The sequence below is a fragment of the Panulirus ornatus genome, chromosome 58 (genome assembly GCF_036320965.1).
Source record: "Panulirus ornatus isolate Po-2019 chromosome 58, ASM3632096v1, whole genome shotgun sequence".
In the NCBI taxonomy this organism is placed as follows: Eukaryota; Metazoa; Arthropoda; class Malacostraca; order Decapoda; family Palinuridae; genus Panulirus; species Panulirus ornatus.
Genome location: NC_092281.1, coordinates 1265666 through 1292724, shown reverse-complemented (window position 1 = coordinate 1292724; position 27059 = coordinate 1265666). Strand labels below are relative to the sequence as shown.

The 27059-nt window shown below is 38.9% G+C and overlaps 1 protein-coding gene across 2 annotated transcripts in view; it reads left to right on the top strand.

Moving 5' to 3' along the window:
* The first annotated feature begins 4460 nt into the window (after positions 1-4460).
* The window catches only part of LOC139766842 (uncharacterized), a 33185-nt gene continuing 10586 nt past the window's right edge, over positions 4461-27059 (top strand). Inside the window, exons 1-6 of one of the 2 annotated variants that reach the window (XM_071695790.1) lie at positions 4461-4616; positions 9064-9212; positions 10129-10288; positions 18421-18569; positions 22609-22794; positions 24537-24656. In XM_071695790.1, coding sequence (XP_071551891.1) covers positions 9069-9212; positions 10129-10288; positions 18421-18569; positions 22609-22794; positions 24537-24656 — 759 coding nt within the window. In that variant the 5' untranslated portion in view covers positions 4461-4616; positions 9064-9068. The remainder of the gene's footprint in view (positions 4617-9063; positions 9213-10128; positions 10289-18420; positions 18570-22608; positions 22795-24536; positions 24657-27059) is intronic. The other variant, XM_071695792.1, reaches the window with a different exon arrangement.

Genomic DNA, 27059 nt, shown 5'->3' with positions numbered 1-27059 from the left:
TAACAGGAAAATGAAGGGTACAGGTGTAAGTATGGAAGTGAAGCAAGGATTAAAGGACAGTATACTCCCAATCCTGACCTATGCAGCCAAAACATGGATATGGAATGATTCACATAGATCTAGAATCCAGGCTATGGAAATGAACTATTTGAGGAGAGCATGTGGATGACTAAATGGAATAAAGAAAGAAATGAAGGGATGTATGGGAGGGAATGCAAAGGGAATGAATTGTGGAGTGGTTGAAACTGATACTTTGAGGTGGTTTTGGCAAGTGGAAAGAGTACAAGAATGGGAGCTTATAAGGAGAGTGTATGTTAGTACAATTAAAAGTGTTGGTGTGAGAGGTAGACCAACTGTGATGCAGGCAAATTGGGTCGAAGAATGCTGTAGAGAGAGAAGTAGTGGAAGAACGTGTGGAATGGTGTATGCAAGGGAGGCATGTAACGGATAAGTGGAGACTCTTTTGCCGTGACTACCCCTTAATGGGAGTTCCCAGAGAGAATGGACATCAGAGATTTAGATAGACTGATAGAAAAATATGACAATCTGAGATTCTAAAGGGAATGTATAACGTAATGAAAGTTTTCTATATATAAACATAATGAACAATATTGTATAATGCTTCCTTTGGAGTGAGAAACAGCAATTAATTAGGAAGTGAATAATCATGAAATATATTAAGCAAGTTATCATTTCAAAGCTTGATTACAGGATTTAGTGGTCTCAAAACAATATATCAACTCCAGAATTTTATTCAAAATGAAAAGTATGACTCATACTTAGGTTTTTAAGAAAGTAAACTTTAAAGAGTAGAAGCTTTAAGTTCATGGTTTCTTTTAAACCAAAATTCTATATTTTAAAACTAGACTATTATGTAATCAAAGACCTGTTTACTTGAAATAAAAGGTATAAAGCATCCTTGGGCTGACATATGGCTAACAGCTATAAAGTGAATAAGATGAAATGTTTTAAATATATAATCATTGCAAATTTTCCATACAGCACTTAATTGCCCAAAAACAATATTTTAATAGAGCATGAAATATATGACCTGTACTGAGTTTTAGAGCATTTTTTTAATAGGAACAGTATAGAATGAAATAGTTGTAGTGAAGTGAGGAGATGGATTGAGTATTTTGAAGGTTTGTTGAATGTGTTTGATGATAGAGTGGCAGATATAGGGTGTTTTGGTCGAGGTGGTGTGCGAAGTGAGAGGGTCAGGGAGAATGGTTTGGTGAACAGAGAGGAGGTAGTGAAAGCTTTGCAGAAGATGAAAGCTGGCAAGGCAATGGGTTTAGATGGTACTGCTGTGGAATTTATTAAAAAAGGGGGTGACTGTGTTGTTCACTGGTTGGTGAAGATATTCATTGTATGTATGGTTCATGGTGAAGTGCCTGAGGATTGGCGGAATGCATGCATAGTGCCATTGTACAAAGGCAAAGGGGATAAAGATGAGTGTTCAAATTACAGAGGTATAAGTTTGTTGATTATTCCTAGGAAATTATATGGGAGTGTATTGATTGAGAGGGTGAAGGCATGTAGAGAGCATCAGATTGGGGAAGAGCAGTGTGGTTTCAGAAGTGGTAGATGATGTGTGAATCAGGCCTTTGCTTAGAAGAATGTATGTGAGAAATACTTAGAAAAACAGATGGATTTGTATGTAGCATTTATGGATCTGGAGAAGGCATATGATAGAGTTGATAGAGATGCTCTGTGGAAGGTATTAAGAGTATATGGTGTGGGAGGTACATTGCTAGAAGCAGTGAAAAGTTTTTATCGAGGATGTAAGGCATGTGTACGAGTAGTAAGAGAAGAAAGCGATTGTTTCCCAGTGAAAGTCGATTTGCGGCAGGGGTGTGTGATGTCTCCATGGTTGTTGAATTTGTTTATGGATGGGACTGTTAGGGAGGTGAATGCAAGAGTTTTGAAAAGAGGGGCAAGTTGTTGTGGATTAGAGGGCTTGGGAAGTGAGTCAGGTGTTGTTCACTGATGATACAGCGCTGGTAGCTGATTTGGGTGAGAAACTGCAGAGGTTGGTGACTGAATTTGGTAAAGAGAGTGAAAGAAGAAAGCTGAGAGTAAATGTGAATAAGAGCTAGGTAATTAGGTTCAGTAGGAACAAGTTAATTGGGAGGTAAGTTTGAATGGAAAAAAACTGGAGTTAGTGAAGTGTTTTGGATATCCGGGAGTGGATTTAGCAGCGAATGAAACCATGGAAGTGGAAGTGAGTCACAGGATGGTGGGGTGACAAAGGTTCTGGGAGTGTTGAAGAATGTGTGGAAGGCGAGAACGTTATCTCAGAGAGCAAAAATGGGTACATTTGAAAGAATAGTGGTTCCAACAATGTTATATGGTTGCGAGGCATGGGATATAGCTAGGGTTGTGCGGAGGAGGGTGGATGTGTTGGAAATGAGATGTTTGAGGACAATATGTGGTGTAAGGTGGTTTGATCAAGTAAGTAACAAAAGGGTGAAAGGTTTGTGGTAATAAAAAGAGTATGGTTGAGAGAGCAGAAGAGGGTGCATTGAAATGGTTTGGTCACATGGAGAGAATGAGTGAGGAAAGATTGACCAAGAGGATATATGTGTCAAAGGTGGAGGGATCGAGGAGAATGTGAGACCAAATTGGAGGTGGAAAAATGGAGTGAAAAAGATTTTGAACGATCGGGGCCTGAACATGCAGGAGGGTGAAAGGCCCAGACAATGATGACAATGCAGTTCCATACAGTTGCAAAAAGCATTGAGCAGTTCATTTGGGATTTGGGCACATTCAATGGCTGCTTTTATTTCATCGATTGTTGTCAGTTTTTGACGATAAACATTATCATTTATGTGTCCCCATATGAAAACTCCATTGGCATGAGGTCTGGTGAACGAGGGTGTTCTTCAATGCTACCTCTTTGCCCAATCCATCTGTTTGGCAGATTTTCATCAAGATAGGCCCTTACAACACAATGGCAATGGTAAGGTGTCCCATCTTGATGAAAATGATTGTTCTGCAACAAGTTCAAATATACAGCACCAGTTACAGTTCTGTCAGAAAACAATGGTTCGATTAAGCCCATAATGACAATCCGCACCACAGTGTAACCCCTGCTGCTACTTGTCTAGTATTGCATATAACCACAAGGAAAGTGAAACACAATAAGTTCTCAAATGAACTTTCATGTGATGATCACATCATCAGGAGATACAAGTATGAAATAGAAGACATTTTTTTTTTTAGCTCACTTTATTTTGCCATGCTTTTCTCACTCATGTCATTTCCTCTTTTCCTGAAACCCCAATGAATCTTCACCAGGTAATGTGAGACATCCAGCCAGCTTTCCCACTCAACACATTCACATCTAAGCCTCTCATTTACATGCCAGTTAATTAGCATGTAATCCAATATCACCTTTCCTACTCAGCCATATATATTTATGTATTCTTAATCATCAATCCTTTTTAGCACACAACTCCACAAGGTGAGTACTCCATATTCCCCAGTTTTATCTTCATTTACCGCATTATTCACTGTTGCATTCATATCATCCATTCTTAACATCCAGTCTCTATTCCTCTTCAGGCCATAATTTTTTGTTTCAAAATTAGAATATAACATAATGAAAGACTCCAATATTAGATGTGATATTGTAAGATATTTCATGCTGTTTTGTTGGGACGACAGAGATAATGGATGAAACGAAAATTTCATTAAATATGCCAAACATTTAATCATTTCAAATCTTAATCGTAGAACATTAATGACGTACACAGGTTTTAGAGCAAATCCATTTTCTTTTATAGGAAAATGATAAAGAATGGAGTCAATACTACAGTTTCTTAAGCCAAAAAACTTTTTGTTTCAACATTGGACTATGACACAATGTAAGGATTCTATACTTGTAATAATGATGTGAAATATTCTGCAAACTTTCCTAGGCTGATAGACAACGACTAATTATGAAATATTTTAAACAGGTACTCGTTGGAAACATTGCTTAGATGATCTAATGAGCCTAACAATATTTCGACCACAGAATCTTATCTAGTACCAAAAATATGACCGATAATGTGATGTGGAATGGAGGATATACCGATTGAAGTTGGTTACCAGCAAGCGAAGTACAAGTGTGTAATCTAATTTTCTGTTGATTCAGTGTGTGTGTGTGTGTGTTTAACTACCAGTTATCATCATTATCTGTGAAAAGCAATTACATATATACAGATGTGAAAAAATGATAAATTCCTTTTGATCATGGACGCTACACCGAAGAATAGCAATAGAAATATATTATGGCACATCTTGAGGGTCAAATCATCTTAAAGTCCATGTAACTAAAAGGGTAATAAGTGTTAAGTGTTTAATTTTGTATAACATTTTCAATTTTAAATACTGTAATTTTGAATATACTAAAGGCATAATCTTGGTAAATCCGTCTTAAGTTGGTCGGTCTCACGAACGCTGACAAAATAAACACACCCATCTTCGAACAAGAGATATTTGTCTGGTGTCACGAGTCTAGTCTTTTCAAGTCTATTCTCCCGTGCTTGTTACTGTATACTGACAGATCACGACTATTTTTCGAAGATATTCAGATTTTCTCGATATAGAAATAGATAAATAACTTGAAGGTAAGTTATTATGTTATAGAGATAGATAACTGGGAGGTAGGTTGTTATGCTCATGTAACAGGAAACTATATCGGTAGGAAAATGGTTTGAATTATTGTCGTAACCTTTCCTGTAACGAACCAGTTCATCATTTCAAGTTAATGCATGTAATTGCCTCTAAATTTTACATACTTGATCTAATTAGGTGATTGTGTTCTCACGAAGGTCAAGAATTACCTGTGTCACGGCGCTAATGGCGTTGAATTTCATGTATAATTGCGGTATGATGTGGAAGATAACAGGATGTGAGTGATGGAGTGTTAGTTAGAGCATCATATGTGGTAGAGGTCAGGGGATAATAGCATTGACCAATTGTCTTCTGCTTTACTAGTGTAGTGCTAGTTAAGCTAATGATCAGAACTAGCTTTAGGGTATTGTTACTCGGGTTTTATGTTATGTTTTGTGATTATTGGTACACGTAGGAGTATGACTTAAAATATTTCATCATATTAAACGATGTCTCATAAAGCAACAGTAGTATATTCATTAAAATATTGGGTTCTTTAGAATAAAAGTTGAAAATACAATTGTAGAAAATCAACAGAACGTCTGAAAAATGATCCAGATTTCTTTTAAGTTTTAAGGTATAGTAAACGAGTCATGCTCATGTGAATGCACCACCAACTTGGCCCAGAATGTAAATAAACGCAATACAGTGCGGTCCCCAGCAGGTGATGATGTAATGTTGGTATTTGTTAACTAGTATCCCTATCTATCTATCTGTCTATCTATCTGTCTATATCTCTGATGCCTGTTCCAGTTTGAACTCCCTCAAAGGGGTGGCCACAGAGTCTCCATAATTAAAGAATTCTAGTGTCGCTTCTTAGCCTTTATACCTCACCCTTAACAGGCCACTGGCAGAGGGCAAGTCTGGCGTATTGTCTGCAGAGGCTTCATCCTAATGTTCCTAATGAGTACTTCTATCTAATTCTCCTATCTACTGCTTCTACCCAATAATGGTACCTAAATGTTCCTACTTACTGCTCCTGCCTTCTTGCCAAAAGGTTAGGTTAGCTCATAGTGCTCACCGCAGGAAAATGTAGTTACAGAGAATGAGCCTTTATAAAAACAATTATATGGAAACCTCAAACTTCAGAAACAAAATTTCTTCCACTCAAAAAAGCACACACCAGCACATGGCTAAGTGAGAAATATTCAAACTATAGAAATCTCATTGGAATATGACTTAGTGGAATGAAAGGCACAGCTGGTAATCACTAGTTCACTAAAACGAGCAGTCTAACCTTAGCTTTTACCCACAATTCTTTAACATACTTATCAGCTAACGATGATTTAATGAAACCTATTACTGTAAAGCCATCTTGCTAAAATGCTAGGTTAGCACCTGGTGCTCCACACGAAAATCTAGAGTTACAAAGAATGAGCCTTTATAAAAACAATTATATGAAAACCTCAAACTTCAGAAACAAAATTTCTTCCACTTAAAAAAAACACACACCAGCACATGGGTAAGTGAGAAATATTCAAACTATAGAAGTCTCACTGGGATATGACTTTGTGGGATGAAAGGCACAGCTGGTAGTTCACTGAAACGAGCAGTCTAACCTTAGCTTTCACCCATAAATCTTGAATATATTTACCAGCTAAAGATGATTTAATGATACGCATTACTGGCGGAATGCGTGCATAGTGCCATTGTACAAAGGCAAAGGGGATAAGAGTGAGTGCTCAAATTACAGAGGTATAAGTTTGTTGAGTATTCCTGGTAAATTATATGGGAGGGTATTGATTGAGAGGGTGAAGGCATGTACAGAGCATCAGATTGGGGAAGAGCAGTGCGGTTTCAGAAGTGGTAGAGGATGTGTGGATCAGGTGTTTGCCTTGAAGAATGTATGTGAGAAATACTTAGAAAAGCAAATGGATTTGTATGTAGCATTTATGGATCTGGAGAAGGCATATGATAGAGTTGATAGAGATGCTCTGTGGAAGGTATTAAGAATATATGGTGTGGGAGGCAAGTTGTTAGAAGCAGTGAAAAGTTTTTATCGAGGATGTAAGGCATGTGTACGTGTAGGAAGAGAGGAAAGTGATTGGTTCTCAGTGAATGTAGGTTTGCGGCAGGGGTGTGTGATGTCTCCATGGTTGTTTAATTTGTTTATGGATGGGGTTGTTAGGGAGGTAAATGCAAGAGTCCTGGAAAGAGGGGCAAGTATGAAGTCTGTTGGGGATGAGAGAGCTTGGGAAGTGAGTCAGTTGTTGTTCGCTGATGATACAGCGCTGGTGGCTGATTCATGTGAGAAACTGCAGAAGCTGGTGACGGAGTTTGGTAAAGTGTGTGGAAGAAGAAAGTTAAGAGTAAATGTGAATAAGAGCAAGGTTATTAGGTACAGTAGGGTTGAGGGTCAAGTCAATTGGGAGGTGAGTTTGAATGGAGAAAAACTGGAGGAAGTGAAGTGTTTTAGATATCTGGGAGTGGATCTGTCAGCGGATGGAACCATGGAAGCGGAAGTGGATCATAGGGTGGGGGAGGGGGCGAAAATTTTGGGAGCCTTGAAAAATGTGTGGAAGTCGAGAACATTATCTCGGAAAGCAAAAATGGGTATGTTTGAAGGAATAGTGGTTCCAACAATGTTGTATGGTTGCGAGGCGTGGGCTATGGATAGAGTTGTGCGCAGGAGGATGGATGTGCTGGAAATGAGATGTTTGAGGACAATGTGTGGTGTGAGGTGGTTTGATCGAGTAAGTAACGTAAGGGTAAGAGAGATGTGTGGAAATAAAAAGAGCGTGGTTGAGAGAGCAGAAGAGGGTGTTTTGAAATGGTTTGGGCACATGGAGAGAATGAGTGAGGAAAGATTGACCAAGAGGATATATGTGTCGGAGGTGGAGGGAACGAGGAGAAGAGGGAGACCAAATTGGAGGTGGAAAGATGGAGTGAAAAAGATTTTGTGTGATCGGGGCCTGAACATGCAGGAGGGTGAAAGGAGGGCAAGGAATAGAGTGAATTGGAGCGATGTGGTATACAGGGGTTGACGTGCTGTCAGTGGATTGAATCAAGGCATGTGAAGCGTCTGGGGTAAACCATGGAAAGCTGTGTAGGTATGTATATTTGCGTGTGTGGACGTGTGTATGTACATGTGTATGGGGGGGGGGGGTTTGGGCCATTTCTTTCGTCTGTTTCCTTGCGCTACCTCGCAAACGCGGGAGACAGCGACAAAGTATAAAAAAAAAAAAAAAAAAAAAAATTACTGTAAAACTAGAACAAGAGAAAGGAAAGGGATAGATATTGATCTTAGAAAGGCCAGCAGGCCTGTATACAGGAATGTTATGGACATGTTGACACTAATAACAGTGTTGAGATTGGTCTGTCTAAGGGGCTGTTTGATGGTGCAGGCTTTTGGCAGATGTTCATTGGCTTAGGCTGCCTGAACTGAGCAAATGGCAGTTGCTAATCATAGTTTGGTCCATGAAGGGTTGACTGTGTTTCACACTACTTACTTGGGCTGTAATGACCAGACCCTGAAGCTGCACCGTGAAAGTATTTAATTTTGTTTGCAAACAGACCACAGGAGAGAATGATGTGCGATTAATTTTGTTCGCAGACAAGTTACAGAGGAGAGAAATGATGCTTGATGATTCCAGAAGAAAATAATAGAAACATAGACAGCAAGAAAAGTTTTGATTTCCTTAGAATTGATGGTATTTAAACTGAGCAGCTTTACTCTAGTTGTTTCATTACAGATGGTAATTTTGATTATCTGTTGAATTTATTATACATAATAAAATCTTTGCTTTATGCCATATACTTTGACTTAACTCTTTGAAATTATGTCAAGAATCATATGTTTATTGAAATAGGACATACACTTCCTTGGAAAAAATGAATGTGAAGTATTTTAGAGAGCTGAAGGTATGAGTTGCCATTTACCAAATATTATGTAATGAGAGAAAATTGTAAGAAAATGAATGGTTTTATTAACATCATTGGAGAATTTGAAAGTCATGCCCAAAAATTTGATAGTTTTTGCTGAATGAAACATTTGAATGGATACACAAAAAATATATATATACTATTTACTGTATCAGGACATTGTTATTTGGTCATGAAGGAATTATCAAGTTCCCTTACCCCACCAATGGAACTTATACTTTCCTATTTTTACAGTGTAATTAAAAGGTAAGTGGAGCAGTTCATGCCAGTGCATAAAGACACCTGGAAGAATACTGTATGTCAAAACTCTTAGTCTTGTGTTTCAAATTGTTAAGCATAACAAGTGTAATGATACTTATTTTGTTGACTCCATACAGAAAATAATAAAAAGGCAGAAGGAAAGGGATAATGTAGTTTTTGATTGTGTAGTATCATTGGCCAGATCATGTATATATGTCCTTAATAATTCATTATGAAGTTTAGGAATGAATAACTATACAGGTTATTTTTCTGCCTTAGGTGTTATGATGGATAGCCAGGGTGGCAATTATCTATCTTCTGCTGATGGTCAGGAGCAACAACCAGAGTGGGGAAGAGATCGTCCAATTACCTTTGAAGACCTTGGAATACCAAGATCTCAGGCAGTACGTGCTACAGTTTTTGGCAATGTATGTATACCATTACTTTTTTATCAGTTTTAGTACTCTGTGAATATATGTATGGGTAGGAAGAGAGGAAAGTGATTGGTTCTCAGTGAATGTTGGTTTGCAGCAGGGGTGCATGATGTCTCCATGGTTGTTTAATTTGTTTGTGGATGGGGTTGTTAGGGAGGTGAATGCAAGTCTTGGAAAGAGGGGCAAGTATGTAGTCTGTTGTGGATGAGACCTTGGGAAGTGAGTCAGTTGTTGTTTGCTGATGATACAGTGCTGGTAGCTGATTCGGGTGAGAAACTTCAGAAGCTGGTGACTGAGTTTGGTAAAGTGTGTGAAAGAAGAAAGTTAAGAGTAAATGTGAATAAGAGCAAGGTTATTAGGTACAGTAGGGTTGAGGGACAAGTCAGTTGGGAGGTAAGTTTGAATGGAGAGAAACTGGAGGAAGTGAAGTGTTTTAGATATCTGGGAGTGGATTTGGCAGCGGATGGAACCATGGAAGCGGAAGTGGGATGGCGTCAGGAATAGATGAAGGCAGCATGTATGAATATGTACATGTGTATATATGTATATGTCTGTGTATGTATCTGTATGTATAAGTTGAAATGTATAGGTGTGTATACGTGCGTGTGTGGGCGTTTATGTATATACATATGTATGTGGATAGGTTGGGCCATTCTTTCGTGTGTTTCCTTGTGCTACCTCGCTAACGCGGGAGACAGTGACAAAGTATAATATAGATATATAGTACTAGCCTAAGATGAGGTTGTTTGAGGACATACAGAATTCAGTATAGTGACAATATTTAAAGGCAAGGGACATGGAACTGAATAACAGAGGTGTAAGGCTGTTGAGTATACCTGGTAAGTTATATGAGAGAGTGGTGTGGTATATTTGATTGTTGTGTCTAATTGAATGTTTGTGAAATCTTCAGGTACGAACCTGTGAGAGCCTCCGTTTCCTAGAGTGGATCTTACTTATTGGAGGTTTAGTGTCAACATTCATGACAATTGGTTTAGCGGTCTACAGACTGTTCTACTTCTCTCCAGGAAAACCTGATTATGTGTTTGCTATGTTGCTTATATTTCACTCAGGTAAGTTATACTAATTTCTTTGTTAATTTCATTACTGAGCTTTGTATTTACTGATATGTTTTTGATTTGAAGATTAGTTGAAGTAGCTCAGATTAAAGTTCATAGATATTTGTATGCAAAGTTATTAGTAGAATATATATATATATATATATATATATATATATATATATATATATATATATATATTCTTTCTTTCTTTCTTTCATACTATTCGCCATTTCCCGCGTTAGCAAGGTAGCGTTAAGAACAGAGAACTGGGCCTCTGAGGGAATATCCTCAACTGGCCTCGTTCTCTGTTCCTTCTTTTGGAAAATTAAAAAAAAAAAAAAAAAAAAAAAAAAAAAAAAAAAAACGAGAGGGGAGGATTTCCAGCCCCCCGCTCCCTCCCCTTTTAGACGCCTTCTACGACACGCAGGGAATACGTGGGAAGTATTCTTTCTCCCCTATCCTCATATATATATATATATATATATATATATGGCCCAACCCCTCCCCATACACATGTATATACATACGTCCACACACGCAAATATACATACCTACACAACTTTCCATAATTTACCCCAGACGCTTCACATGCCTTGATTCAATCCACTGACAGCACGTCAACCCCGGTATACCACATCGCTCCAATTCACTCTATTCCTTGCCCTCCTTTCACCCTCCTGCATGTTCAGGCCCCGATCACACAAAATCTTTTTCACTCCATCTTTCCACCTCCAATTTGGTCTCCCTCTTCTCCTCGTTCCCTCCACCTCCGACACATATATCCTCTTGGTCAATCTTTCCTCACTCATTCTCTCCATGTGCCCAAACCACTTCAAAACACCCTCTTCTGCTCTCTCAACCACGCTCTTTTTATTTCCACACATCTCTCTTACCCTTACGTTACTCACTCGATCAAACCACCTCACACCACACATTGTCCTCAAACATCTCATTTCCAGCACATCCATCCTCCTGCGCACAACTCTATCCATAGCCCACGCCTCGCAACCATACAACATTGTTGGAACCACTATTCCTTCAAACATACCCATTTTTGCTTTCCGAGATAATGTTCTCGACTTCCACACATTCTTCAAGGCCCCCAGAATTTTCGCCCCCTCCCCCACCCTATGATCCACTTCCGCTTCCATGGTTCCATCCGCTGCCAGATCCACTCCCAGATATCTAAAACACTTCACTTCCTCCAGTTTTTCTCCATTCAAACTCACCTCCCAATTTACTTGACCCTCAACCCTACTGTACCTAATAACCTTGCTCTTATTCACATTTACTCTTAACTTTCTTCTTTCACACACTTTACCAAACTCAGTCACCAGCTTCTGCAGTTTCTCACATGAATCAGCCACCAGCGCTGTATCATCAGCGAACAGCAACTGACTCACTTCCCAAGCTCTCTCATCCCCAACAGACTTCATACTTGCCCCTCTTTCCAAAACTCTTGCATTCACCTCCCTGACAACCCCATCCATAAACAAATTAAACAACCATGGAGACATCACACACCCCTGCCGCAAACCTACATTCACTGAGAACCAATCACTTTCCTCTCTTCCTACACGTACACATGCCTTACATCCTTGATAAAAACTTTTCACTGCTTCTAACAACTTGCCTCCCACACCGTATATTCTTAATACCTTCCACAGAGCATCTCTATCAACTCTATCATATGCCTTCTCCAGATCCATAAATGCTACATACAAATCCATTTGCTTTTCTAAGTATTTCTCACATACATTCTTCAAAGCATATATATATACATGTGTATGGGGGGGGTTGGGCCATTTCTTTCATCTGTTTCCTTGCGCTACCTCGCAAACGCGGGAGACAGCGACAAAGTATAATAAAAAAAAAATATATATATATATATATGGTAATAAAAAGAGTGTGGTTGAGAGAGCAGAAGAGGGTGTTTTGATATGGTTTGGTCACATGGAGAGAATGAGTGAGGAAAGATTGACAAAGAGGATATATGTGTCAGAGGTGAAGGGAACGAGAAGTGGGAGACCAAATTGGAGGTGGAAAGATGGAGTGAAAAAGATTTTGAGTGATTGGGGCCTGAACATGCAGGAGGATGAAAGTCGTGCAAGGAATAGAGTGAATTGGAATGATGTGGTATACCGGGTCGACGTGCTGTCAATGGATTGAACCAGGGCATGTGAAGCGTCTGGGGTAAACCATGGAAAGTTCTGTGGGGCCTGGATTTGGAAAGGGAGCTGTGGTTTCGATGCATTATTACATGACAGCTAGAGACTGAGTGTGAATGAATGGGGCCTTTGTTGTCTTTTCCTAGCGCTACCTCGCATACGTGAGGGGGGAGGGGGTTGTTATTTCACGTGGAAATAAAAAGAGTATGGTTGAGAGAGCAGAAGAGGGTGTTTTGAAGTGGTTTGGTCACATGGAGAGAGTGAGTGAGGAAAGATTGACCAAGAGGATATATGTGTCAGAGGTGGAGGGAACGAGGAGAAGTGGGAGACCAAATTGGAGGTGGAAAGATGGAGTGAAAAAGATTTTGAGTGATCAGGGCCTGAACATGCAGGAGGGTGAAAGACGTGCAAGGAATAGAGTGAATTGGAATGATGTGGTATACCGGCGTCGACGTGCTGTCAATGGATTGAACCAGGGCATGTGAAGCGTCTGGGGTAAACCATGGAAAGTTCTGTGGGGCCTGGATGTGGAAAGAGAGCTGTGGTTTCGATGCATTATTACATGACAGCTAGGGTCTGAGTGTGAACAAATGGGGCCTTTGTTGTCTTTTCCTAGCGCTACCTCGCACACATGAGGGGGAGAGGGGTTGTTATTCCATGTGTGGCGAGGTGGCGATGGGAATGAATAAAGGCAGACAGTATGAATTATGTACATGTGTATATATGTATATGTCTGTGTGTGTATATATATGTGTACATTGAGATGTATAGGTATGTATATTTGCGTGGGTGGACGTGTATGTATATACATGTGTATGTGGGTGGGTTGGGCCATATCTTTCGTCTGTGTCCTTGCGCTACCTCGCAAATGCGGGAGACAGCAACAAAGCAAAATAATTAAAATAAAAAAACTAAATATACTGATTCCATATAAGTGATACATACATTCTTTGCACCTTTTCCTTTGGATAAAGGGACAATAATAGCTTTCACCCACTCCTCAGGCACAACCCTCTGTTTTCATGCTGAAGTACACGTAAGATGCATTCACTCTATCACACTTTCTCCTCCATACTTCAGCATTTCATCTATTCCAGGTGCCTTTCCTACCATCAGCCTCATTAGTGCCCTTCTTACCTCCCTCTTTGCTATAGGTCTCTGCAATTGTATCCTCTTCCCTCCTTCCTCCATACCCATGCATGTAACAACTGCAACCTCCCTTTCTCCCATATTCATCAGTTCTCCAAAATACACTTTCCATCTTCCTTTCACTTCCTCCTTTTGATTCAACAACTCCCCTTCCTTACTTCTCACATCACCATTTCCACTCTTCCATCCACCTCTTTCCTTTTTCACCTCCTTCCAGTGTAGTTTCTTATTATCCCAAAACTTTTCACTTTACTTTCCTCCCTTATCTTCATCTACTCTTTCTTTGATTTCCTCTATCAGCTTCTTAACATTCCACTTCCATAATTTGTATTCTTTGTTCCTCTTTTGCTGAACTTTCACTGGTATATTTCCATTAAACAATCTTTTTTTTTTTTTTTTTCGCTGTCTCCCGCATTTGCGAGGTAGCGCAAGGAAACAGACAAAAGAAATGGCCCAACCCACCCCCATACACATGTATATACATACGTCCACACACGCAAATATACATACCTACACAGCTTTCCATGGTTTACCCCAGACGCTTCACATGCCCTGATTCAATCCACTGACAGCACGTCAACCCCAGTATACTACATCGCTCCAATTCACTCTATTCCTTGCCCTCCTTTCACCCTCCTGCATGTTCAGGCCCCGATCACACAAAATCTTTTTCACTCCATCTTTCCACCTCCAATTTGGTCTCCCTCTTCTCCTCGTTCCCTCCACTTCCGACACATATATCCTCTTGGTCAATCTTTCCTCACTCATTCTCTCCATGTGCCCAAACCATTTCAAAACACCCTCTTCTGCTCTCTCAACCACGCTCTTTTTATTTCCACACATCTCTCTTACCCTTACGTTACTTACTCGATCAAACCACCTCACACCACACATTGTCCTCAAACATCTCATTTCCAGCACATCCATCCTCCTGCGCACAACTCTATCCATAGCCCACGCCTCGCAACCATACAACATTGTTGGAACCACTATTCCTTCAAACATACCCATTTTTGCTTTCCGAGATAATGTTCTCGACTTCCACACATTCTTCAAGGCTCCCAGAATTTTCGCCCCCTCCCCCACCCTATGATCCACTTCCGCTTCCATGGTTCCATCCGCTGCCAGATCCACTCCCAGATACCTAAAACACTTCACTTCCTCCAGTTTTTCTCCATTCAAACTCACCTCCCAATTGACTTGACCCTCAACCCTACTGTACCTAATAACCTTGCTCTTATTCACATTTACTCTTAACTTTCTTCTTTCACACACTTTACCAAACTCAGTCACCAGCTTCTGCAGTTTCTCACATGAATCAGCCACCAGCGCCGTATCATCAGCGAACAACAACTGACTCACTTCCCAAGCTCTCTCATCCCCAACAGACTTCATACTTGCCCCTCTTTCCAAAACTCTTACATTCACCTCCCTAACAACCCCATCCATAAACAAATTAAACAACCATGGAGACATCACACACCCCTGCCGCAAACCTACATTCACTGAGAACCAATCACTTTCCTCTCTTCCTACACGTACACATGCCTTACATCCTCGATAACAACTTGCCTCCCACACCATATATTCTTAATACCTTCCACAGAGCATCTCTATCAACTCTATCATATGCCTTCTCCAGATCCATAAATGCTACATACAAATCCATTTGCTTTTCTAAGTATTTCTCACATACATTCTTCAAAGCAAATACCTGATCCACACATCCTCTACCACTTCTGAAACCACACTGCTCTTCCCCAATCTGATGCTCTGTACATGCCTTCACCCTCTCAATCAATACCCTCCCATATAATTTACCAGGAATACTCAACAAACTTATACCTGTGTAATTTGAGCACTCACTCTTATCCCCATATCACTCTTATCTACCATATGCTTTTTCTTCTCTTCCAGAGCATTTCTAATCTGTTTTGTCCACCGTGCATTGCCCTTTTCATTCCTGTATCTCACTACCTTGTATCCAACTATTGATTCTACAGCCTTCATTATGTTGTATCCAGCTACTGATTCTACAACCTTTACTAGTATTTCTCTAAGCATTATAACATCTCACTCACACATGACTGCACTCTTACGTTCACTGCACTTTCTTCTAAGCTTTCATGCACCACCATCTAAGCTTTCATTTACCTTCTTTTCATACTCTTCCTTGTATTTTTCCTGATTCATCTTCTCATGAAGGGTACAGAGAATGACCAGATGACTTGAAGGAATTTTAGAAGTCCTTTGATATAAGGGATGTAATCATGATCATTGGTAAGGCCTGGAAGGAAATCACTAGTGTTTGTATGAATAGAATCCAGTTTGTTCATGGATTCCAGGGAATAGATGTCACATCGAAGTGTCAAGAAAACATGCACACATTGTAGAAATGGCAATAAATGATGGCTTTGATAAGGTTTAGGAAAATAATGTGGGGAAGTTGCTATAATTGTGTAAGGAAGAGTTTTTAAATGAAGATCTTCATTTGGAGAAGGAACTCCTGTAGGTAGTAGCAGAAGAAGGGGAGATCAAACAAGTGTGTTTTCTCAGTAGCAAGAGGCTAACTGAAGCATTTCACCACACTGTCCTTGCTCTCACCATATTTGATGAGGATAACCCAAACACAAAATGAAGTATAAAGATGGCACGAAATGTTCAAGCCGACATTAGGTGCTCTTAAGAAATCCACCGTGGGAAGATAATGAAGGCTAAACAGACAGCATTAGATTTCTTTTTGAAGAAAAAAGTCATTTGTAAGGAGGACCAGCCATCGACATTTAGTGATGTAATAGCTAAACTTACTCACCCATCACCTCCACTTCCACAACTACATCATCTGATCCAGATGAACCCTTTTCCCAGTAGCTCCTCTACTTACCTCCTCCTTCTTTTATCAGCACCAGTAAGCTATTCAGGAACAGCAGTAAAATATAAGTGCAGGAATTAAATTTGTTATTTTCACTTGCACTAAATAGAATTCATTGTACTAGTTTACTGGGTGGCCATAGATGGCGTTGTGTGTAGGACGCACTTATTTACATTCTTTACACTGCACTTGGTGGGGATACCACAATTGTGTGAGATTCTTAGCTTATGTTACTTAAATTTGACCCTAGCTATGGCTTCTAAGACATATGAGAGTGTCAGTCGTGGTGTCAAACGTAAACACCAGTCCTTATCGATCCAAGATAAAGTAGAACTGTTGAAAAAATGGACCGTGGTGTTTTGGTGCCTAAGCTGTGTGACATCTACAGTATTGGTTCATCAAATGTTTATGATATAAAGAAGCAAAGGGAGAAAATATTGAAATTCTGTGCAGACAGCGATTCCAAGAAGCAAATGACAATTAGAAAAACCATGAAAGATGTTAAGAGTACTGAACACGATCAAGTGATGATGGAATGGTATTGACAGCATCAGAATGATGGGGTGGACATGTCAGGTAGCATGATAATGAACCAGGCCAAGTTGTTCCATAAAGAAATTGAATTACAACATGAGCGTGACTATAGTGAAAAATGGCTTCAAAGATTCAAGAAGTGTCATGGAATTCCCATGAATAAAGTATGTGGAGAAAAGCGGTCTGCAAACCATGAAGGAGCTGCCGAGTATGTGGACGAATTGGTAAAACTCTTAGTTGACGAGCACTTCAGTCCTGAGCAGGTGTATAATGCAGATGAAACTGCATTACTCTGGCGATGCATATCTATGAAAACACTAACAACAGAAGACAAAGAAGACCCCACAGGATTCAAACAATCTAAGGACAGACTTACCATCTTAGAGTGTTCAAACATTTAATATGTTTAATTTGAATTTTTAGCAGTCCATGGTATACTTGAGACACATGAGAGATGAATAATTAGTAGGTTAGAGGAGTGTTGATGAATTATTATTACATGACCACAGTTGGTCCAGCAAAATGGTTAATCCGGTAAGGCCTTGGAACCAAGAGTGCCGGAAAATTGGTGGTGTACCTGTATTTATATAAATCCTGGTATGTTTATACTGTAGTTTTTCATTGGTATAATATTTGGTACTACACAGCTGTGTAGGTGTGTATATTTGCGTGTGTGGACGTATATATATACATGTGTATGGGGGGGGGGGCCATTTCTTTCGTCTGTTTCCTTGCGCTACCTCGCAAACGCGGGAGACAGCGACAAAGTATAAAAAAAAAAAAAAAAAAAAAATATTTGGTACTATCTTATTAATAACAAGGCCCCCTAATCTCAATTACTAACATTATTGGATTTACATAGCCATTTTCAAGAACATAACTGTCTTGTAAATCAAGAGGTTCCTGTGTTGCTATTATTAACTTCCTGTTTTAAGATTATTTCATATACTAAAGGTGTTCTCCCAGCTTAGCACCAAGTTACTTAAATATTCAAGGCTTTCGCCATCTTGTGCCATGCTTTTGAACTTAAATGTGTGATTAAGTTGTTTCTGGAAGATTCTGTACGGGCTGTCCTGCTTCATAGCTGGGAGGAATACCCACTGAACTTATCTCATGCACAACTTCCTTAATTCCTCTGTATTCTCAAGAAATTACCTGCTTCTGTGCATCTTTTCATTATCTTTGTATCTAAGAAAGCATCTTTGGACTATTCCAAAATGCATGATATCTGTGTACATGATTTATTCCTCATACTCTGCTCTTGTGCTACTCTTGTGAGGCACTTGTTTTTCCATATTCAATTAGATTTCCCAGTTTATAAAATTGTTTTCTTTACTTATCTGTCTTTAACACATTGCCCTGGACTATTTTCATTTTCAAAGAAGAATATAGCATTAATTTTATGATTTTATCATTTGCAGCCTTCTGCATAATATACATCTTAGATGGTGTGTTCCGGGAACAAGTTTTTGAGGTGCTCGCATTCGTGGCATCATGTGTGATCCTGATTGTCTATGTTGTGATAAACTTTGTCAAAGGGTCCACCTCAACGTCAGATGTATTCAAATTGGTATTTACACATTTCATTGTTTCATAAATTTTTCATGACTTTTTGAATTAACATTTGGTTTAAACTTTGTCTACATTTATTATTAACATAAGGGAAAAATTATAGAGGCTAACATAGATGATTGATTTTATGTCTCATAACCCTGTGTGTGAGGCCTTTGTAATCTATACATGTAGTTATCTTTTTGTTATTGATTTTATGTACTCTTTTCTCTTTCACAAGCACTTTACTTCATTGGCCTATCTTTTGTTATTGGCCCACCTTCCAACTTACGCATGCCACATGCATTTCTCATGCATGACAGCACTGCTTCCCTAATTACCTCCCATTCCTAACCCACTCCCCAAGCTTCATTTATTCCTTAGGCATGTTGTCTCAGCTAACATTAAAAAAGAATCAGGTGCATGCATAAACTTTTTGTTAGAATCAGTTTTGCATAACTAGGATCCTAGGAAAACCTTGCAGGTTAGCAGAAGATTGAGAATACTTAGTTCTATGGGGGTAGCTCTTTTTCTGAAATTAACACAGGTTTGATATATAAGATTATGCTCTTGCTACTCTAAGTTTGAAATGTCTCACCTAGAGCTTATAGGCCCATGGATTATCCTGTGGTAGACAAGGGCAAGGTTTGAAATATGCCTTCAGTGGTACAAAGCCACTAAGATCACATGCATTGATATCTTTAAATGACCAAGGTGACTGGTATCAACCATGGAAGGAAATCAGTCGTTTGAATCAAGTGTTGAATCATTAACCTCAAAGGGAAACAAAAGCTTATGTCCTTGTTTGTTCAGATCTACATTTTGGTGTCAAAGATCATGTCCGTCATCTTTTCAGAAATCAGTTTAAAATTTGGAAATTTCACAATTTTATTCATTTTTTCTTGTAATGCCTTAAAATCATATCACACCTTGGCTGTGATGTCACACAGGGAATTCATTTTTGCTTCCATACGTAATGCTGATTTAAACACATCTCTTTAATTGCAAATTATTCTTTTCAGTTGCACATTTTTTTGGGCATAATGCCTCAATGGTTTACATCATAAAGTCAAGTGAATGAAGTTGTATAAAGTCGTGCTCAAAACAGTTGTTCTGAATACATTTACGACATAAGGAGAAAATTGAAGAATTAGGCCTGATACACACTATAGTTCTGCTCTTGGTCTGCTCATGGTTTGCTTTCACTCCAGTTGAATATTATTACATGTATTTCAATGGGGACTTGCACACTATCACTCATGGTTCGCTCTCGCTCCAATCTAGCACAAGCAACAGTCATCCAAAATATATTCTAAGCAGAGTGGGTATGGACTGTGACTGGAGTGAGAGTAACAGCATGCATTACCCAACAGTCTCTCTCCAGTCTTGGCCAGGTCATCAGTGAGGTGGGAGTCTGTTTCTCCATCCTTCCTTATGAGCCCCAAGAAATCAACTATGTGGGATTATGAAAGAATTGGCTCTCATCATCAATCAGATGAGGATAGAGGGTGTGAAATTCCCCCTTAGTTTTCCTCTCCTCCAACATTGGGTGAAGGCATCTAAGTTTACCCTTTCTATTTTGTTTGCTTGTTTCTTCTTCCTCTTTGTCCAGAGCTATGGCAATCATAGCCAACTCAGATGAAGAAAGATCCATCTTCTTCCACTGCCTGATGCACTGATACTAGACAGCCTGCAACATGAGTGGATTAGGATGACTGTTGCTGAGTGTGAACGTACCGCGAGTGGAGTGGTAAGTGTGCATTATCCATGACTGTGAGTGGAGCAAGAGTGTCCCATGAGTGGAGCCATGGTGTGCATCCGGCCTTATAATCCTTGGGACCAAGCAAAGTTTGGTTTTAGATTTATATGGATTTTAGAAATATATGCCATAGATTGTGCTTAGAATATGTTTTAACACAGTATATGCCACGTTTATGCATGAAGATTTTTACTGTGTAACTATTTAATGTATAAAACATACTCCTAGGATAGGAGAGGAGAATTCTACCTCCATATTCCTTGCATGTTGTAGGTCCCAGAACAGAACCATATGACACTGCAGTGGTGACCTCCACCCATTCAAGATGGCTCTTCTTACATCCATCCTTTGTTCCTTTCTATGAAGATAATCTATCTGTTGGAGTCTTCCCCTTATTCTTGCCTGGTGATCCAGTTTCTTAACCATCATCTCATGTGCTTCAGTATCAAGTTCTTTCTAGCATTCCAGATACAAACAGTCCTTCCACTCTTACCCTTTATGTCAGACAGAGCTCACATGACCTTTCCAAAAACCATGTTTTCTCATTTAGGTAATTTCTTTTCTGTAGAAAGTCTTCCATTTGCTCTCTGATTATTGTTTACTGAACCTCAAAGCCCATACTAGTTAGGGAGACCAGTTGATGACTTTTGTCCTTTTGCAATCCCTGGCACTTTGCCTTTCTTTGGTGACATCTTGACTAGTATTTCAAGAGATCTGTCCAATGTACCTGCATACGTCTTGAGAACAAATGGTAAAGTTTCATCTGGATCAAGAGCCTTGTATGGATAAGACATACTAGTATTCCGTTAATGTCTTTTTTTTTGGATATCTCAGTGCTTTCTAAAACATCTTTATCATCCCATCTTACTGTTGTTAGTGCTATAGCATCAGTCCTACTTTCCTAATCTTTTAAGTTCTAGTGCCACTCATTAAATTCTTATACCACCTACTTTTCAGCTAGATTTTTTTAGTGCTGAATTGTCAGCCTTTGTGTTTCTGACTTTCTCTGCAACCTCCCTTTACACTAACAAAAAGCACTGCTTCTGTATTATCTTCACTTTTCTAAATCTAAACCTTTTATGAAGTAGGCCATAAACTTCATTGGTCCCTCTATCATCAACAGTGCATATTATTCTTTGTAAAACTTCATTTAATTACCTGTGTACCTCTGTTTCCATGCCATCAAATCCATGTTCCACTACATCATTCTTCATGCATTGCATCAGTTGATCTGTTGCCATTATTGCTCCATTTGCTCCTCCCTGTCCATTATTATTAGTAGTTTCTGTATTTGTTGTTGTCATCTCTTACATGAACTGAATCTGAATCCCCTCAACTGAATTAAGTCTTTGTCAATACATGTTGTCTATAGTTTTCAGATCTGTAAGTTCCTTTGTTATCTCATGATACCTTTTGTGATCTTTAACTTGATTCCTTAGTTTCTGTAAATCCACTTCTTATTGTGTTAATTATTTCACACACCATCTCTAAACTACTGATATTTGATGTTTCATGCTTTGTTTCACCCTTGCTTTCTTCTTGTAGATCGAGTTATAATTGCCTGGTCATGATATTTCCCCATATCTGGTTCCATACCTGACAGTGATATAGCTTGTTGACTTACAAATAGGGTCTATCCAGGGACTGTATTGAATAATCAACTGTCAGTGTTCCGTTTAGTTGTGAATAGTTTACCATCTGATATTTACTCACGGTTACTTTTCTTTGTATGAATTCATACACATTCTTTCCATGTCAGCCTCTCAGTGTTTATTGCCTGGATATAACTTAAATGTATGGTGTTTCAAAATCTTTTCAAACTGAGGTTGGCAAAATTGGGCATTTGATTTGAAACCTGAGATCTTCCCTCTTCCATCTTTTACTAAAACCCAATGATTTAGCATAGTCGAGTTGATATCCTAAAGGTATATCATTCATGAGCCCCTTTAGAGTCTCCCCCCACCCCTATATTTGTACATAATAGGCCAGGTGAGATATGGACCTTTTAGAATCTTGAATATAAGCTTGCAGTCAAGGGATATCCTTTCATTAACAGGTTATATGGTTTGTGTTGTTATGCATGCAGATTCTGTTGCTAGTACTATGGTTCATATAACTGTTGACCCCTCACAAGTGAAAGTTTCAGCTACAGTTTTCACAACATATTTCAAGAAATTGTTTGTTGGTCTGACTCACACAAGTGTAAATAAGTTTGTTGGTGCTTGAGATTTAGGAAATAAGAATACATATTAACAGATAAGAAGTGCCATAGTAGGCAAGACTTTTCTTTGCTTTATAGGTTCGTCTCGTCTTGACTCTTGTCTTCGGCACTAGTATGGGGGGAGTTGGTTTGATCCTCGGATACAATTATTGGCAATCTGAGAACCTCATTTTCAGAACTGTTGGTGCCGACAGCTCTATCCAAGCCATGTGTAGAGCGCTGTTTACCACCATCACTCTAATTTTATTTGACACTCAGATAGTGGTAAGTTTACAGTAGTTTTCATCTAAAGATCTTAATGTAAGAAAATTAATGTAATATTGCACTAGAATATGGAGATTCTTAAGAGGCATTTGATCTCATGGTTAAGTACACTTTCTTTGAATAGAAGGTCATTCTTGAGATTGTCCATGAGCTTCACCATGGTGAGTAATGTGGACTGTAATTCCTAACTGTAATTTAGATTTCTTACCAAAAATCCCCATCTTCCAGGCATTGGTACATTTAGTAGCTTTAGTGAAGAACAGTGACTTGCCTTTTATTTCACTCAGGCTCTATGCATCACTTAAGCTGTTTCACGTGGTCTGTTCAAATGTCGACCACGACTACAAGAAATGTAAATGGTGTTCATTCAGTAATTGAATTGAGTTTATTTCAATACCTAATTGCCTCTCTCACTTCAACAAAGTTCCATTTGTAACAGATAAACGGTTCCTCATTTGTACATACCCACTCTGACTATCATGTATAATATACCAAAGCAAGAACCTACCATCCTCAGCCAGATACCATATACTGCCAACTTACTACATATCATCCCCATGTACCACATCAATCCTATCATTTCTTTTCATTTTCCTCTTCATGAATGTTCAGGCCTTATCCTCCTCCCCAGAGTCAACTTCACTCCATCCTTCTGCTTTCTTGCCATATCCTCTTTCACCTTTTCTTTTGCCCCCTGCTTTTCTAACACAGATTCTCTTAGATCCACTTTCTTCAGTCTTGTTCTCCATATGTTCTAACCATTTCTGGACTCCCTGGTTGGCTCTTTTAGTCATACTGTGCTTTTTCCCACACCCCTCTCTGACATTCTTATTCCTTACAAAATAAACCTGCTTCACACCTCATATTTTCCTCAGGCAATTAATTACTAGTACTCCTACCATCTTCCTTTATTTTGCATGCAAGTCCTAAGAGGTATATTCATGCAGTGCTGTTGGGACTATTGTACCTTCAGACATACCCATCTTTATCATTACAGTCATGCATCTCTCTTTCCACTTGCTCTTAAATGCATCAGGGGCTTAGCCCCTTCCATCCTTTGACTCACTTTAGACCCCATGATTTTAACCCGTCACTTCCGCTCCCAGGTATCTAGAGTACTGTGCTTCCTCCAGGTCATCCCCATTCAAACTTACATTCAGATCATACTGTTTCACTCTTCAGCTTCACCTCATCACCTTACTTTTACCCACATTTGCTCTTAACTTTTTCCTTTTCACAAACTCTCGCTAGCTTCTAGAGTTTCTGTTTGCAGTCTGCCAACTAAGCCATATTATCTTCAAACTGGAACTGCTTCACCTCCCATGCCCATGACAACTTCACCAAACATAAAGAGACAGTATGTGAATTGATGTACCAGTTTCATTTTATTATACATGACAGCTAAAGAGTGGATGTTTGCAATTGAAGTTACTGTTTGTTTTTACCTGATGCCGCCTCATATAAGTAATTCATACATATAGAAATAAGAATAAAGTATATGTGAGGGAATATTTTGGTATCTCTGAGCCATTTTGTATGGTCAAGTACTTCATTGTATTACAGCATGTTCATGATTATAACTTCACCACCAGTCTTCATTGTACAATGTCTACATAGCATGTTGCCAATAAGAAGAGAACCTGTCATCATCCCTAACTTGCCAAAAACTGAGATATTTTCAGTCATAAATGTAGATTATTCAAATGGATTTAATTTTCTCACAGTATTGCCTCTTACTTTAGGGGAGTGTTATAATCATGGCCATTCACCACGGAATTGCGAGCCTTGATCTTGAGGAGTTGCTGACCCTCAGTGTTGGCACCCTTATGCTCTTGTCGTGGGCGACCATTGCATATCTTGCGGTAAGACCTTACTTAATTCACTGTACGTCATGGAGGTATTTACATTTATAAGTAAACAAAGGAAGCATTTGCTGTTTTGTAAGAAATTAGCTGTAGATTAGGCTGATAGTTTACAGCTATTTTGCAGATGTCTGTTTCTAGGCCTGAACCTTTCTTTTGAAGTGAGGAAGTCAGTACACTTCCTTTTGCTATGATTCTTTAATTTTTGAATACTCTGATATGATTTGAATTAATTCACTGCACTTCATATTGATTGTGGACCATGTAAAGTAGTATAACAGGTATAAGGACTTGTGGGTTCAGAAGTAGTGAGTAGTGCTTGAATTAATGATTAAGGATTGTATATATTTTGCTTGCTTTGGGTTTAAGTGCAGATTTTTCATTTCCTTTATTTCTGAGCTTGACAGAAGAGTCCAGGATCCTAGAACTCATTGGCTCATATCCAGATTTTGGATGGACTAAAGGATGTTCAGAGAATCTTCCATAGAACTAATTATTTTAGTGATTGTACTAATACTTTTGACCATATATTGGAAGTTAGCTGTTTACCCCTGATTTACAAAAAGCTCTGTCATATTACCTGTCTGTCACTAGATGTGGTTAACCAATCCCATTTCTGATGCTTGTGAAGCAACAGACTACCTATGTTAATTCTGATATTTACATTCAAAGTGAATTCATTTGTGCTTGCAGTTGAGATGAGTTAACATCTGGTAAGCTGTTTTTGTATACTGTAGAAAGAACAGAGGATAAACAAGAAATTTCATAAACTTATTGGTTTTGTAGTGCCATTTATTTTGTTGTAATGAGAAGATTTGATATTTACAAGGCAGTTGTTGTGAGAGCCAAATGGCTGTGACATAACTGTAGATATGTAGGGTTCTCGAGCTAAGTGGTAACGATGGCTCTTTGCATTATGATGAGAATGATGAATCACTTTCACAGTCATTCATCAAAGTGAATGAAACAGTTGGCACCCAGTCCCATTTTGTGGCATGGTTTGGTCAATAGTAGTATGTGGAACTCTAATAGGTGCTTTTGACAAAATTCAGTGAGCTTCATAAAAAAAACTTGAGAAATCCTCTCATACTACAGGTCTGCTGAAATAGATGAATGCAAAGTTAGCCTTCGCAGTGATATGTTAAGGAATAATTTTATGATGATTTGCTGGTTCCATTAGCATAGGGACTTCAGTGATAGCAAATTTAGAAGCACTTTATTTGAAGATGGGAAGAGAAATTCTATCAAATTGAGCATGGTGATTAGAGCCATTCATCCCTTTAGGGCTGGATGTACATGCAAAATTTATACCTTGAACTTGCAGTCATTTATGAATCTTTCTATGCACAGTTCCTTGGTATGATTATGGAGGTCTTGCATCTCTCTCTAGGTTGCAGTAGATACAGTCTAGGAAGCTGATGAAGCAGCGGGATGTTAAAGATCGCCATATTACTGCACTGCTGTGTAGTGCAGTCTGTGTATGTTAAGGTCATATGTGCCATTATATAATGGCAAAGGGAATAAATGTGAGTGTTTGAATTTAGAGGGATTGTTTGTTGGGTGTTGTGGAAAACACATAAGATAGTAGGAATCAGGAAAGCCAAATAAAACTGGGGATGTGATTGAGATATATTTTGTGAAGACACTGTTAGAAAAAAAGAAAAAATTAAAAGTGAAAGGGACACATAGGTAAGTGGTGACAGGTATTGATGAGTTAAGGAGGAGATGGAATGAGCATTTTGAAGGATTGTTGAATGCATTTGATGATAAGTGGCAGATATAGTATATTTGGGTTGAGGTGTGCTTGGTGAAGAGAGAAGTGGTGGCAAGGCAGCAGGGGTGGATGGTATTGTGGTTAAAGTTCTTAAGAAGGGGTGATTATGTTGTTGATCAGTTAGTTTGGATTTTCAGTGTATGTATGGATCATGGTGAGGTACCTCAAGTATTAGTGGAATGCATGTATAGTGCCATTGTATAAAGGCAAAGGGGACAGAGGTGAATGTTTGAATTAAAGAGGTATAAGTTTGTCAAGTGCACTTGGTAAGGTGTATGGGAGAGTAGTGATTGAGATGGGGAAGGCATGTACAGAACATCAGATTGTGGAGGAACAATGTGGGAGAGGATATGTGAATTAGGTGCTTGCTTTGTCAGAAATACATTTAGAAAAAGAAGGACTAGTATGTAGCATTTATGGATTTGGAGAAAGCATATTGATTGGGTTGATAGAGATACCTTGAGGAAGGTTTTATGAATATGTATATGAAGTTGGGGAAAGCTATGAGAAGCAGTGAGAAGTTTTTCATCAGGATTGTAGAAAGAGAAGAGAGTGATTGGTTCCAAGTGAAGTTTAGTCTGTGGCAGGGGTGTATGTTACCATAGCTGTTTAATCTGCATATGTATGGG